General features: G+C 54.8%; 5 protein-coding genes across 5 annotated transcripts; 3 read left to right on the plus strand and 2 right to left on the minus strand.

Annotated features, from left to right (window-relative positions):
• Positions 1 to 44: 44 nt before the first annotated feature.
• On the plus strand, positions 45 to 1,307 carry BBA_07011 (uncharacterized protein; the record flags this gene model as incomplete). The annotated part of the gene is made up of 1 exon (XM_008602108.1): positions 45 to 1,307. The coding sequence occupies one exon, from the start codon at positions 45 to 47 to the stop codon at positions 1,305 to 1,307; it is 1,263 nt and encodes a 420-aa protein (XP_008600330.1).
• A 599-nt stretch (positions 1,308 to 1,906) lies between these two features.
• Positions 1,907 to 3,184, plus strand: BBA_07012 (uncharacterized protein; the record flags this gene model as incomplete). Its single annotated transcript, XM_008602109.1, has 1 exon — positions 1,907 to 3,184. The coding sequence occupies one exon, from the start codon at positions 1,907 to 1,909 to the stop codon at positions 3,182 to 3,184; it is 1,278 nt and encodes a 425-aa protein (XP_008600331.1).
• Positions 3,185 to 3,875: 691 nt separating this feature from the next.
• BBA_07013 (SET domain-containing protein) lies at positions 3,876 to 6,752 on the minus strand (the record flags this gene model as incomplete). Its single annotated transcript, XM_008602110.1, has 3 exons — positions 3,876 to 4,559; positions 4,627 to 6,245; positions 6,353 to 6,752. The coding sequence occupies 3 exons, from the start codon at positions 6,750 to 6,752 to the stop codon at positions 3,876 to 3,878; spliced, it is 2,703 nt and encodes a 900-aa protein (XP_008600332.1).
• A 4,421-nt stretch (positions 6,753 to 11,173) lies between these two features.
• BBA_07014 (uncharacterized protein) lies at positions 11,174 to 12,089 on the plus strand (the record flags this gene model as incomplete). Its single annotated transcript, XM_008602111.1, has 3 exons — positions 11,174 to 11,203; positions 11,274 to 11,388; positions 11,461 to 12,089. 3 exons carry the CDS (start codon positions 11,174 to 11,176, stop codon positions 12,087 to 12,089), a joined length of 774 nt encoding a protein of 257 aa, XP_008600333.1.
• A 567-nt stretch (positions 12,090 to 12,656) lies between these two features.
• Positions 12,657 to 14,239, minus strand: BBA_07015 (4-aminobutyrate transaminase GatA; the record flags this gene model as incomplete). The annotated part of the gene is made up of 2 exons (XM_008602112.1): positions 12,657 to 13,866; positions 13,944 to 14,239. 2 exons carry the CDS (start codon positions 14,237 to 14,239, stop codon positions 12,657 to 12,659), a joined length of 1,506 nt encoding a protein of 501 aa, XP_008600334.1.
• Between the last annotated feature and the right edge of the window lie 747 nt (positions 14,240 to 14,986).

Here is a 14,986-nt window from a genome sequence, read left to right on the forward strand (position 1 = left end):
TTTCTACGCCTTCCCCCCTTCACACTCTTGTCGCACGTTGCAAGATGGCCTTGACCCGAGGCCAGGCTCGCCGCCTGCGTGAGGCTCGCATCAAACACCTGCTCGAGCTCCCCAATGATATCCTCTTTCGGATATACTTGCACGTCGGCAGCCTCGACACAGCATGGGCGCTCATGTGCACCTCGCGCAAACTGCGTGCCGCTTTCCACGTCGACCCCGTCAAGGTCGTCGACACCATCCTGACCAACAGCATGCCCGATCCGCTCCTCGGACTCGTGCAGGCTGTCTGGGATCTGCAATCTGGAACCCGATCGAGACGCATGACTCTTCGTCTCATGCGCTACATTGACCAAGCACACTGTACATCGTCATTCAACACGCATGCGGTGTCCGCCGAGTTTGTCCGCGGCTTCATCAGCCTGGCGCGCAAGATTCACGCAATGGCACACTGCATCTTGGAGCACTGCCTGACCAACCTCAACAATATCCAGGAAAAGCTGTGCCCCTTTCCGACGCTGTACCCGGAAATCGAGCGGCTCTGCTCGTGGAAGAGCGGCCGCTGGAAGCGCGTGGAATCGGCAAAGTACCTGGCGCCGCCCAGCTGGTCCGAAAAGCTGCGCATGATGCAAGGACTGTGGCTTTGCGTGTTTCACAGCTCGCTCGTGCAGGCGCAGCAAGAGGGCGACGCGTGGATCTGCGCAGAGTTGGCGCAGCTCGAAAGGGACTCTGACCTGCGTCTGGAACACTTTTTCGGCAACGGCTGGGCCGGCACGTTCTGGACAATCGACCACGGGCTGGCCGTGATGCACCTCCCGCCGCAAGACATGGATGCGCCGTACAACGAGGCCGTTGTCCTGCCGGCGACGATGCCTCTTCCGACACTGCCGCGCGGAACGTTGGCGCGGGCGGCGCAGAGCTACTTGGAATCGTTCAAGCACCCCCCCGCTGGCCTTGAAGAGCTGGCATGGGATGAGATGGACCCGGAAACAGAGGGGTACTGGTTTCTCATTGGGGATGACGTTGGAATGGCTCCCGTTGTGTCTGCTCTGCATAGGCTCCCGGCATGCGAGTACGCCCACCTCGGCGTCTTGCACTGGAGTTGGGATCGGATGCATGCCTTGGGGCTCACGTATCGGGGCGACCATCGTATTTATGCCATCTGGCACGGGCGCGTGTACAATTACTGGCTCAGTCTGTTGCCCCAGTGGCTCATCAAGAGATGGGAGTCGATTCAGGCGAGAGACAAGGCGGAGCAGCGCATTATGAGAGGGGCTGGAAGAGATGGAAATGGGCTAACATATATCTAGATACTTGACGGGAGGGGACACAGGAAAAAGTTGATTATTCAAACAAAAAAGTTTTTGACAATGTCGACTAGTCTATCATCTTTCGCCGCCTTTCAGTGAGACATGCTTCATAACACGCGTGCTTGGTCGTAGTGTCCACCGCCGCAGCGTGCTTCGTATACCAACTCCGGAGGTTAAATAATTACAGGCATGTAAAATTGCAAAATTTTGCCAATGCACCATGCAGACGTCAAGCCAGGTTATTCTTTCTTGATTTAAAACCTAGCTGTACCAAATAAATTGAGTGTTGCTGTCATGACCCTCTCTCTGTAAGCTGAGGATACCGCTTGGGGAACTGAATTCTTGCATTTGCTCTCGATTAACAAGACTGTCAAGAAAAGATATCCGCGTGCTAAACTTAATAATGATATATACAAGCTGTCAAATGCCAATTGCCAAATTGGGAAATGCCAACTAATTGACTAAATACCTTGTAGCTCCACAGTTGTCTTGAAAATCTGCCGCTCATCATCACCACTTTTTTTTTCCCTTTCCACAAGAACTTTTCTTCTTATTCATAATACCTCACGAGAACACTGCCCATCCCCTCAAAAATCAAAATGAAGGGCAAAAAGATGGGCTGCAAGCGGCGCAAGCTTCTTTTGAAGCAGCAGGCCAACGGCAAACCCAAGCCCACTGCGCGCGCCTTTATCCCCAACCGTCACTCAGACAAGCCACTCGCCGCCGCCGGCCCCTCGAGCGGCGCACACGCGTCCAAGCAGCATCAGCAGCAGCAGTCGCAGTCGCAGACCAAGAAGCAAAATAAAAAGGCAGAGGAACAGCGCCAGCGACAGCTGCAGCGCAACTTGGACAACCCCACCATTCCGTTTGATCCCGAGGACCGCATCCTGCTGGTGGGCGAGGGCGACTTGAGCTTTGCGGCGTCGCTGGTGCGGCACCACCGCTGCCGAAACGTTACGGCGACGGTGCTGGATAAGAATCGCGCGGAGCTCGTGGCCAAGTACCCATCGGCAGAAGCCAACATTGCCGTCTTTCACGGCGAGAAGCCGCCGCCGCCGCCGCCCGACGAGACAAACGACAAGGACAAGGATGCCGCCGCCGCCGCCGATGGGAAATCACATCACCAGAAAGACGATGACGACGATGACGATGACGACGATGACGAGGAGGAGGAGGAGGTGGTGGAGGCACCGCCGAGTAGCGCTGTACCTGACGCAATCGACAATGCCAGCGACCTCGACAGCGACGACGACGACACCCACAACACCCGCCGCCTACCCACCACCAACAAGCTCCTCTACAACGTCGACGCCACCAAGCTTCCTCCATCTCTCACCAGCCGCAGCGCCCCGCGCTTCGACCGCATCCTCTTCAACTTTCCCCACGTCGGCGGCAAATCCACCGACGTCAACCGGCAAGTCCGGTACAACCAAGAGCTCCTCGTCGGCTTTTTCCGGGCCATTCTCGCCGGCCCAACTCTCGCGCCCGGCGGCAGCGTCGTCGTCACCGTCTTTGAGGGCGAGCCCTACACGCTGTGGAACGTGCGCGACCTCGCGCGGCACGTTGGTCTGCAGGCCGACGCCAGCTTTAAATTCCACGCGGCCGCGTATCCGGGCTACAAGCACGCGCGCACGCTGGGCGTGGTTAGGAGTAAAAAAAGTGGTGGTGGTGGTGGTGGTGCTGGTGGTGCGTGGCGTGGAGAGGAGAGAGAGGCGAGGAGCTTTGTGTTTGTACGCAAGGGAGACGTGTTGAGGAAGCCGAGGGCGCAAGAGCAGCAGCAACAGCAGCAAAAGAGCAAGAAGAAGCGCAAGAGGAGTGGTGATGACGACGAGGACGAAGACGGGGAAGAGTCGAGCGAGGATGACTTTAGCGATTGAGGGGGACGGCGAAAAAAAAAAAAACATGGTCATATAGATGGAAAAAGCGGTTTGATTTTCGGCGTTTGGGAGACTGGTATATAGCATACACGGGCGTTTTTCTCGTTATTTACAGGTACATTATTGTATATATACCCCAGCACATGTTGACAAGCACAACTGTATAACAAAAAGTGTAATGTATTGTGTACACAGCTCCGTGTCCCCCTTTGTTTGCCAAATGAGAAAACCTGCGAGCCATGGAAAAGCGAGTCTATCCAAATTTCCTGCTTTCCTTGCCAGGTTCCAAGTATATCAAAAGCAAGCAAGCAAGCATCCCACCACACTGGGTTTCCATGAGGAAAACAATACCAGGACAGCCGGTTCGAGCATAAAAAAAGTTTTCGGTGCAAAAGAAGAAAAAAAGTCGAGGCGCTTTTGTTATAAAAGACCGGAGAATAGCATAAATAAGAAGAAAAAAAAATGTCAGATATCAATGCATCTTTCGCCTTTCCGCCATGCTCTCACCCACCCACAGTCTCCCTCTTTTCCCAGTCCATCTCTCCCACCAATTACACATTTTCCTCTGCTCTTCTCCCTCTTTTGTGCTACCATCTTGCAAATATAAAGAAAAAAAGGACTTGGACCGCCAAGTAAAGCTCCTTCCCCAGACTGATGATTGACAAATGACTGCAAGAAAACAAGGCAGGGCTTAGTGACTCAGAACCTCCTGTTTTCGATTCTGCTCCTGCTGCTGCTCTCCGTTTGTCCTCGCCGCCTCGTCCTCTAACCGCTGTGCCTCTTCGTTTTCACGCTCCAGCGCCCGCTCCTGCTCCCGCAGCGCCCGCTGCTCTTCCGTCAGCTCCACGCCCTCGTCTTGCGGTGGCGGTGGTGGTGGAGGTGGCGGACTGGGCATCGCCGCCGCCGCCGCGCCGATTTCGTCTTCCTTGAGGCGCTTCATCTCTGGCCCGTCGGCGGCGGGAGGCGTCGCGTCCGGTAATTCAGTGTCGGCAACATCGTCGTGCTTGCGCTTGCGGCTGGCTGGCGAATCATCCATGTCCATGTCGCTCAGCTCGGCGTCGTCGCCCTTGTCGTCGGCAGCGCCGGAAAGGTCTGCCGTAGCGTTCTCCGTAGAGCCACCAGTCTCGCCACCAGCACCCTGTTCCTTCTTTTGCGCTTCGTACTTGTGCACTGCTCGGTCTAAAAAGTCCTTGACATACGTCTTGATTTTGCGGGCTTGCTTCTCGTGCAGTTTGGCCGTCGGATCGGCGACGCGGCTATTCTTGTAGTCTGAAGCTACCAACTTCTTGGACAGCTCTTTTCCCAAACGCTTTAGGTCGTCCTTTGGCAGTTTATGCCGAAATTTATCCAAAACATATTTGATATGAGGAAAGACCTTGAAACAATGTCAGTAAAGGAAAATTGGAGGGAGAGTCTTTTGTTCCCCGATGACGGGCTCGTACAGTGTTTTCATAAATCTTCATTTGCTTGTCTTGGGACAGTGCTCGCCACTTCTCTGACCGAGAGTCCTTGTTTGGCGTCTCTGAAGATTGTGACTGCTGCGACGTTGAGGATTTCGGCGTGCCTTCTTTTGTCACTCTCGCGATAATGTTCTGAATCATCAGCTGCTCCTGCTGGGCCTTGGAGGGGACCTTGGGCGTCTGGTCAGCGGGAAGTGTAGGACGCTGCCACGTCGTTGTGCCCTGCTTGTCATAATAGTACATGTTGCCGCCGGCGTCTTTGGCAGAGAACCAGCCTTGCGGTAGAGGTCCATTGTTGCCAAAGCGTTGCCGTTGACGTGAGCTGTTTCCGGCTTGGAAGTTGCCGTTTCTTTGTGGTATATTGCTGCGAGGCCCTTTGGGAGCATTGATGGGCTGGGATGCGGTTTTGTTCTGTGGTGTTTGCGTGACTGCAGTCGCGTCTCCTTCACGCGCCGGGCCCCTGCGATCCTCGTATATACTTTGGGTCTGCATGCCAGGTTCGAATTTGCGCCTACGAATGCGGTACGCCAATTCTAGCTTGCTCCAGTCATCCAGGAGCTTTTTCGACTTTGACGCAACATCTTCGTGCTCTGATGTAGTTAACTCCTTGACGGTGGCCTCGATATTCGAGTCTTGAATCTTGTTCCTCGTCAGACGCGGGAAGCCATCCAAGATGGAAAGCACCTGCAAGACAACGTTGTGGTCGTCGCTGAACGTGTGCAGGGTCGTCTTGAAGATTTGATATGCGTGCATACGCATGACGCTGTGAATGACCCGCTCATCGTCGCTCTGCTGAATACGGTCGAGAAGCCTGACTGCGATCCATTTTTCCTTGCATTGCATGAGTGTAGCCATAACCTTGCGGGAATCTTCCTCGTCGAGGGGACGTGCCTGCAGACTGCCGACATAGTCCTCGTCATCCTCGTCGGCACGCTTCTTGCGCGCCTTTTTAGCAACAGTCGTGTCCCAACCATCACCAACATCGATACCAAGTGCTTCAATGGTCGCAGGAGGAAGCTTGGTGGCTCGTTCCGTTTGAGTCTTGCCACCGATGAAGCGAAGGCAATTGGGCTCGCCGCAGTAGCAGGGTTGGGGGTCAGCGCCGTACCGGTCGACGTTGTAATTGAAAACAAGCTCTTCGCCGGCAGAAACTGCGCGCAACGCAAATATGCCCATGCGCAGCTTGTCGCCAACCACCCACTTGTCCACGTAGCAGTTGGGGACGCACGAGTGGTTGCAAAAGCGCCCCAGATTGCCTTTTCGAGTTGCATCAACAAATTCATTCTTGTTGAGAGACATGAAATAAAAGTGTTTGATGCCCTCCTGATCGTACTGGAGCATGCGCCGTCGAAACGTGGCCTCGTTGATGACCTCGCCAATATACTCAAAAATGAAATCGTTGGCGGCTAAATCGGCGTCGGTGCGAAGGCCATATCCCTTCTTGTCCGTTTTGATGACGGACACGTCGGCGTAATGTTTTCGTTGAAAGCGTTGATTCTGGCAGCCACCGCCGCAGTTGCCCGCCGTTTCGCTGCATTCCATTTTTGTCGCGCGGTTGATGCAGTCCGAGTCCTCGCCGCATGCCATATTAACGCCATCCTCTGCAGGATTGAAAAATGTCAGTAGAGCTCAATTTTCCCAGCTGCGCATCACCAGGTAATCTGCGACTTGGCCACGAGGCAGGTTTAGGGGCGGTGGGCCAACTTACGCCACTCCTCTCGACAGTCGCAGTCAAACGCGTCGTTTTCCGTCGAGCCGAGGTGCTTGGAGCCATAGAGACAGTCAGAAATGACCTGAAAGGATTTGCAGGCCTCAGAGGTCATATCGGGGAAATGGTCGAACAGGGTCGGTTCTCGAGTCGGGGTGGCCTTGCGCGACGACTTGCGCGACAATCGCGGGCGTGACGAGTTTGGGGTTCCATTGCCATCTGTTCGCGACTTGGCCCCCTCTGTCGACGGGGATCTCGAGCTCTCCAGCTTGATGCCCTTGGTCGCGTCCGTCATGGCGGCCGTCGTGGATTCGGCATGGTGCGCCGCGGCGACGCCGTTGATTCCGACCTCCAGCTTTATTTTCTGCATCTCGACCGTCGCGTTCTCGTCATCCTTCATGACCACATTGACGGGGGGCAGGCGACGGAAATTGAGGCGCAGATTGCAGGCGATGCAGTGAGTCGATGTAAAACTGCGTACTTGTCTGAGCGAATCCTCGTTTCGATGTCTGAAGCAATCGTGCAGCACCAATGATTATGCGGGTGGCAGAGGAGGCTCGCAAACACTGCAGGCCATCAATGGTGCGGTTGGAGGGGAGGCAAAAGTCGCTAGTTCCAGACGGCGCTATGCGGAGCAGCGCTTCCTCTGCAGTTTGTCAGTTGCGGCCGGCCGAGCCAATGACTTTCCGTATTCCGCTGCAGCACTGTCCGAACAGACTGGGATTGACGATGCGGTTGTAGTTGTGATATCGATTGCAAGCTCTGGTACTGTGAATTGGGCTGAACCGTTGTACCTTTCCAAACGAGGCCGGCCAATAGAAGCTGGGGTACGGATACTCTGTCTGTCGTGTCTGAGCGCGGCCTTGTAACGCAGCAGCACCGCGTCGCGGATATTTGTAAGGCCGTGCAACCGATCCATGAGCCGCCGTACGACATCAAATTGTTCAAAGATGTACGGATACATCTTGTAGAAAGTCAATAGTCGCATGTTGGCGTCAGTTCTCTACTAGCACAATCGTTTGAGTCAATCTTCCCTTCATCTCTTGTCTACACGGTGCATCAGTAGTGTAACGCTACAGTTGATCCATCAGCGGATTGGTCATCCCTGCTATTCTCCTATAGACAGTAATATATAGCCACCAGCACGGCGATAAGTTCGAGACAAAAGACAAGAAGAACCTTGTCCGCTTAACATTTCTCGTTGGCGTCTTATTGGCGGATCGAAACGGAAAGTAAAAGTTGCATGTATCGCCCCCGATCGACGCAGATGTGGGCACAGGCCTGCTATTCGCCATTATCAAGTCGGCCAGCCCAATTCTGTGCATTCCCACGTCAAGCCCACTCGTAGCCTCTCAGGCCTGACCGCCAATCGCCTTTGGGACGTAATAATCCTCGCCCAAGCTGCGCTATTCCACTATTGGCTGCTGCCAAGTCGTTCAAGGTCGCAGCAGATCATGGCATAAAAAGCGCCGCGCTAGGAATGCAGCCACAGGAAACCCCCAAGTCCAAAGTACCCCAGACCCGAGGCCGAGGGCTTCTCTGGTCGCTTCTCCAGCAGCACGCACAACATGGCCAGCCTGTTACACGACGTTGGGCTGAGGCTCATCAAAAGCCTAATCCAACCGTCGAGCATGAACTGCCAGTGGGGCCCGCCGTCTTTTGCCAGCACATTGTGCATGTCCTTGTCAGAGATCAGTGTAAGTAAGCCAGCTTCGCTATATAAGAGTCAGACTGTCCGTCGGTGCCAGCAGATGCGCATCATGTACAAGGCAGGTGCAGAGACCACGCTGCCAGCCAAGATGCGACTCGCCGCCAAAAGACACGGGGGGTCGCCTCCACCCCCAAACCGATAGAGAATATGTGTGTGCTGCGTGTCTCTTCTCTCCACCAACTGTGTCACCTGTTTTACAGCCTTTTTCAAGGTCGCCACTGCTATGCCTTTTGTCGCCCTTTTTTGCTTGAGATGCCCCAGAGACGAAAGCCGCGCCTGCTGATTGGGTTAGCTGCCAGCATGGCCGCAGAAAAAGAGGCATCCAAAGCCGTCAACCGACAGAAGCTACTGTGAGCACGAGGTGCCATTCCCCAGTAAGGATGTCACACTGTGCGACTCCGCCAAAAGGCAACCACATCACGCGGACAAGCCAAAAGTTGCTTTTCGCCTTCGTATCGCGCCAGGCAGTTAGTTGCAATTCTGCCCAGGACAGGACAAGAAAGGCAACATCAGCGCCGTCCTTGTTCTTGCGTGGGCGCCAAAGCCATCATTCCACAGGCCGAGTCAGGAGTTTTTCCTGAGTCTCCCCTCTGAGACATTGAATGGCTTGTATGCAGGCGACGCCGCGACAGCCTTGAGAACTATTTTGGTCAAAGTCATCGGGCCTGCTCAACCTGGTATGCCCAGATGAGACAAGAGTCCTTGTCAACAATAAACCTGGAAGGGACGGTTAGCAAGGTCGTTATGTGGTTACTCAATGGATAACGTGCAGCTGCACGTCAATGCTCATCAGTGCAGCTGTGGAGGCTAGCAACCCGTCAACGGGATCTGACAAGGAGGGTGTGCGGTACGTCAACTTTGGTCAACAAGCGTCACGCCCTTATTCTTTTCTCTGAAATTTGATGGGAGAAAAAAGATGTCAGCTCTAACCCAGGCTGCCGAGTCAGTAACTCGAAAGCTGAAGAATTCCCCCCAGACCCAAAAGAGGGACGGCTTGGCGAACGGTGGCAAAGCCTTGCATCTCTCCTATGCCTAACTATCTGCACCGCACTCCAACCTTCTGCTTCCACTTGCACAGCGGGTCGTTGGCAGCCACACCTGTCGCATCCTTGCCCAACAAGCCCCGCACGTTACGAGCGAGGCGGCCGGCCGGATAGAGTCAGCCTGTTTGCGACATCTCTCATGCTCCGCCATGCACCGTGGTCGTCGATCTGTCTCTAGGCAGAGGGCAAGATCCTCCCGTTTCACCGAACAGCCTGACGGCTGACTCAACCTACTGCCAGTAGGATGTCGCGCCGGAACGTGAACCGGGAGCATAGCCTGACAAAGCAAATCAGGGAGGTCGCACGCGCGGCATGGCTTGTCATATGCCTGTCTCGCACGAGTACCGAAAAGGCCTGCCGCTGCTGGTGTTACCCTCAAAAAAGACTTGCATGCTAGTTTTGCCGGCTGCCTTTGTTCGAGAGAGCGAAAGAGGGAGGGGGGTGTATCCAATGTTTGTGCGCTAAAACGGCCATCATCGTGGTGTACCTTGCAGACCCGGGTAGCGCAGTGACTTGCGAGTTCAAACAAAAACCCAGCTCGACAGGCATATTGCACCTGATTCCTCCTGAATTGCCTCCACAAAAAGGTAGACTAGAACGTTCAGCTGATTCGGCTCGATACAATCAGCAAAGGCTTCCAGGACGGCTACTCAACCACTCAGAGACTGTTGCAGGAACTCTTGGCCCCATCCCATGCGACGCCGACGGCTCGCCAACCAACCACCGGAACAAGGCCCGATGCCGCCCGCTAATAAGAAGGGGCGACTCGGGCTGGGGCGAGGCGATGGAGAACAGAAATGGGGGGTGGGAGCGGCAGGCCCGTTTCTTTCTGGGCGCTGCACCAGCGGGACTTGTGTGTGGGCTGCCGTCATCGCCATCATGTGCTCCCCGTACTGCCTGGGTGTAGTTGCATCTAGGCTGTCAGTGTCCAGTGTCAAGGGATCGAAGCTTGTGCACAGCGGCAGGTGCGAGAAGAGGCTGGCATACCACAGACACCACCACCCGTAGGGTGCCAATGAAAGGGAGGGAGTGATCCGTTTGAGCATGATGTCCCTTCCACACACATACAGGGAGGAGGACTAGTGTAGATGGTTTGCCGCCCATCGATTTCCCTTTTCCTCTCCTTCCCTCTCGCCGTTGCTGCCGAAGTCTTGTCTGATGCAGAAGTAACGCCGCCCTGGTGGATGTCTTATTGTTGCTTCTTTTTTCCAAGCGCTATTATGTTCGGTAACTAATCACCGGTGTCGTCTACATCGGCGACTCAGTCTTGGTTGTTGTTTTTTTTTTTGGGCTTCTCGCAGACGAGGGTCTTGCAGCCCTTTCGCGCCGCGGAAGGACGGGTCTGCGGCCATTCAGAGCGGCCAAGTGCAAACCGTGCCCTCATTTTTCCCCTGGTCTTTCCCATTACATCCTCTGGAAACTTGACTCCTTCATCTCTCTACTGATAATTCCCCTCGGCGACCGTGTTAGCCTACAGCCCTTGGACAACCTCGGTACCCTGCCTGCTCGCTCACAAACGAACAACTGTCGAGCAACCAAACGCCCCAGCGCTATCAGGCAGCACAAGCGCGGCGCAACCTGCACGTTTGAACGTACCAATTTTTTTTTTCTCGAAAGAGGCAACACAAGCAGGAACACGGAGAAACGAGTACAAATTCTGCGGTGCTTCCACAACGCTTCGCGCAAAGGACTCGCTCGTTTCCGTTTGGTGTAGTTGCACAGTTTTGCAGATATACCAAGCGGCGTTGCGCGCCTCCCTTGCCCACGCGAGCTGGCACCCGTCTGACTCGAGCCGCCACAGCTGGAAAACCCGAGTCAGCAAACGAACGCCGTCTTTTGGCAGCAGAGGACTTGGGCGGGTTTATTTTTCCTCCTGTAGCAGTTTTGCTACCTTATCCGTGCCCAGACGCTTCATCTACTTCGAGTTCCTCTTTAGTCGCTTCCCGCTGAATCATTATTACCCGGCCCCCGATGCCTCGCTACCGACAAAGTCACGTCGTTTCTCCTGGGTTATTCTTTTATCACTGTTAGGGCATTCTGTCAAGCAACATAATCCCTCCATGTGAGATGGACAACCCATTCACAAACAAGGAACATGTAAGTGAGATGTGAATGCTTTGTCGCATAACCACATCAGCGCCATTAGCATGCTAATCCGCTACTGCAGAGATTCGTTCTCGCTGAGATGATCAAGAATAGCTCGGTGGATGTATATCAACTCGAGGGTTTCGTCAAAGCCCATGGCATCGTTCCAGATTGGCTGAATATGCAGCTACCGCGAGGTAAGGCGTTACCAACTAGGTCTCATAGTTGACCACTGCCAAAGCTGTCTAGCTACTAACACTTATCCATAGGTCGCAATATGAATGAATGTATGCTTGCAACGAAGCAACTTTCTGCGCCTTACCACAGTCGCGAGCGTAACTCTTCCGGTAGTAGCCATGGCGACTACCCATCCATCAGCCAAGCGATGAGATCGCCTCCCACCTTGCAACCTACCATTCATCCACCACAACCGCCATCCTATCAAGGGTCCTCGTCGATATTACCTCGCCCATTGCCCAACGGCATCCTGCCAAAGTCAGCGACGACCACGACCCTTGTAACTATGCCAGACAGCAAAAGTCCGCGCGTCAAGTCTGCGCAAGGAGCCGCGAGCACGCCTAAGCCGCCACCAAAGAAGCGTGGCCGTCCCTCCAGAGCAGACCGGGCGAAGCGAGAACTGCGACCACTGCTTCCACAACATCTAATGCCAAGGCCGCCCGTTGACCACCACCAGCAGCAGTACATTTACCAGCCTGGAATGTACTATCCCCCTCAAACTCTGCCACCAGCAGTAGCAATGCAGGATTCACGTCCAGTGCACGGGCAGTCTCCAGAGCCTGCTCCATCAACGAAGAAGAGGCGGAGAAATAGCACGCCAGAGAGGCTGCCTCCTGTCGGCGATATTATGGGCACTCCGAAATCGAGAGACGGAGATTGATGTTTTCTTCACATTCGATTCCTTTTTTTTTTCCTTTTTCCATTTATTCATTTTGCTCGGACATGATTTTCGACACGTTTTAATTACCGACCAGCATTGGGCGGCGTCATGGTTGATTTGAGGGAGACTTTACGCCCGTTATGACACGAGGATCTCGGTGGCTATCTCTTGGGACTTGGTTCAGTATTTGCTGGGTATATACACAGATAGACAATATAAACTGCTTTGTACTTGGAGACGAGCATATACGGTGGAGAAACGATGCAGTTGGCCGACGGCCTTTTGCCGGCTGCCTTTTGCCGGCTGCCATATTACTAGTAAGAACAGTCAATAGGCACGGAACACATAGTAGTCCTATATGATATATTAGAGCTTTTCCAATCATAGCCCGACAATTCGTGTGGTTACTTGTGCCTTTTTTTGCATTTGATAAAAGACATTGCTTTCGGTTCCCATACTCGCAGGGTGCTATAAACATCAACTCCAAAATAAAGAAATGGCTCATGCGCATACCCTAGCCTCTAAAGGGGGAGTGTGTGTGTCTCTCATCTACCTCGTGATATATTCTTACAGAGCCTTGACAATCTTCTCCATGCTGTCGACGAGGATATCGCAGTGGTGCTCCTGCAGCGTCAGCATGGGACGAAGGCGGACGGCGGAGGCGCCGGAGCCACCAATGTTGATGCCAAACTCCTTGGCCTTTGCGAGGAACTGGTCGCGCTTGGGGCTGTCAAATGCGATAAAGGTGCCCTGGCCCTTGCCGCGAAGGTTCTTAAAGTGGTCGGGGTAGCGCTTGGCAAGGCCCTCCAATTTGGCAAAGAGGTAGTCACCGACGCGGGCGGTGTGGTTGACGAGGTCGAGGCGCTCTACCTCCTCAATGATGGCGCGGAAGATCATGGCGCGCGCGGGGTCGCCCATCCAGGTATTGAATTGGCGGTAGGCCTTATTGGGCCGCAGGGCGTGGGAGGCGTAGTAGTAGCCGGCCGTCTGGGCCTTTTTCGAAAAGGTGACCATGTCCGGAGGGTCCTGCAGGTTCCAGTGCTCGTGCGCCCAGAACTTGCCGGTAGCGCCGACGCCGGTCTGGACCTCATCGGCGATGAGGAGGACGTTGTGCTTGCGGGTGAGCGCGCGCAGCTTCTGGAAGAATTCGGGGCTGGCGTGGTTGTCACCGCCCTCGGACTGGATGGGTTCGACCATGACGGCGGCGGGCGGCAGGTGCCAGTTCTGAATGAGGTGCTCGACCTCGTCGAGAGAGGCCTGCTCGGCCTTGCGGTTCTCCTCGACGTGCTCCTCGAGCGGGTACTTGAGCTGCGGGAAGGCGGCTTGAGGCCAGTCAAAGGCGGGAATGTCAAGCTTGTGGATGGGCTTGGAGCGCGTCGTGGACAGGGAGCCAAAGAGACGGCCGTGAAAGGCCGTCTTGAAGGATAGGATGGACAGCTGGGCGGCGCCGGGCGCCTGGTTGTTCATGGATGAGGTAAGCTCTTCCTCGGTAAACTCCACGTCAGGCCCGCCACGCTCGAGCTGGCGGCGGTAGATGAAGGCGGCCTTGTAGGCGAGCTCATTGGCGTCGGAACCGGCTAGCGCGGTGAAGACATTGCTCAGACCCTTGGGAGCGACCTTGAGGATGCCCGTTTTAAGGATCTCGGCCCAGTCACTGGAGGGAAAATTTCCCAGCGCGGGGCGATTGATGAGGGCGTTGACCATTTGCGGGCTGGAAGCGGCCTTGGCAAGGTGCGCATTGTTGTAACCAACGGGGATGGAGGCAATTTGCGCATAGCTGCAAGTTTTCTATGTTAGTTGTGAACTCTTCTTGGCTGAGTTCTTATGTATATAGGCTCTGCTGGGGCAACGTACACATCAAGCATCATGTTGCCATCAGGGTCGGCAATGTAATTGCCAATGCTCTTGCTGTAGTCGGAGAGAAAGTTGACGCTGCGCGTGTCAAAGACCTGGTCGAGCTCTGAAATGGCCTTTTTGCCGTTGGGACCGGGAATCGCAGTCTTGACAGTAGGCGCCTCGGGCTCCTCCGGGAAGAAGCTCTTGGACGAGGCGAAGCGCATGGCTCCCGGGACGACGGCGGCGGTGCGCAGAGGCAGCGACCCAGTGGCGGCGGCGCCTCGACCGACGGCAGATCTAATGGCGGCGGCCATTATGACGGAGACGAGGGGGTATCCTTTGTTTCAAGGCTATATATGACGGAACAAGAACTGATAGACATTAGCGAGGATTGGGACTGCTTTGTGTAGCTACTGAGACGGTGTGTCGAGGTCGTGGCCAGTGACAGACAGGAAGGCGCCGTCGGCGTCATGCTTACCTAGGCTGATGCACGATGACGGCACCGACGCTCTCACTGTTTTCTCGCTCGACTACCAGACTGAAGCCACGAGCTACCGTTTCAAAACAGGGAGAGAGAAAGAGGTGACGAGAATGCAAGAAGAAAGGAGTGTTGTTGAGAAGGAGGAGGCAAGACAAGAGGGAGACGGAACTCGGAGGGAAACCCGGCGAGAGACGGCGGGGTTGGAGTAGGACCTTTTTTTTTTTTGGCAGGACCCAACGAGGCACCACAGCTCCCATGTTGCGTATTGTGTGGGGTAATTCTAGAACCCAGACAGTCTCAACAGCCACTCATAAGGCTGCTTTTGAGTGGGCATGTAATGTTGGTTAGAGGGCGCATTTTCTTACTTGGTGGAAATAAAAAGAAAAACGACAGCACAAGACCCAAACGTGTCTTGTTCATCACCAGCTAGGCCACCGGTTGGCTGCCGGAGGGCGGCAGGCCGGGACTGTGCAGTGGCTGGGTGGGTGGATGCCGGGGGCAGGCTTTAGTGGGGTTTTGCTGGAGAAGCAACCCCGCGAGACTGGGTTTTTGGTGGGTTCAAGGCCCTGTTCTTTGGGGG

The sequence above is a fragment of the Beauveria bassiana genome (assembly GCF_000280675.1).
Source record: "Beauveria bassiana ARSEF 2860 unplaced genomic scaffold BBA_S00022, whole genome shotgun sequence".
Classification (NCBI taxonomy): Eukaryota; Fungi; Ascomycota; class Sordariomycetes; order Hypocreales; family Cordycipitaceae; genus Beauveria; species Beauveria bassiana.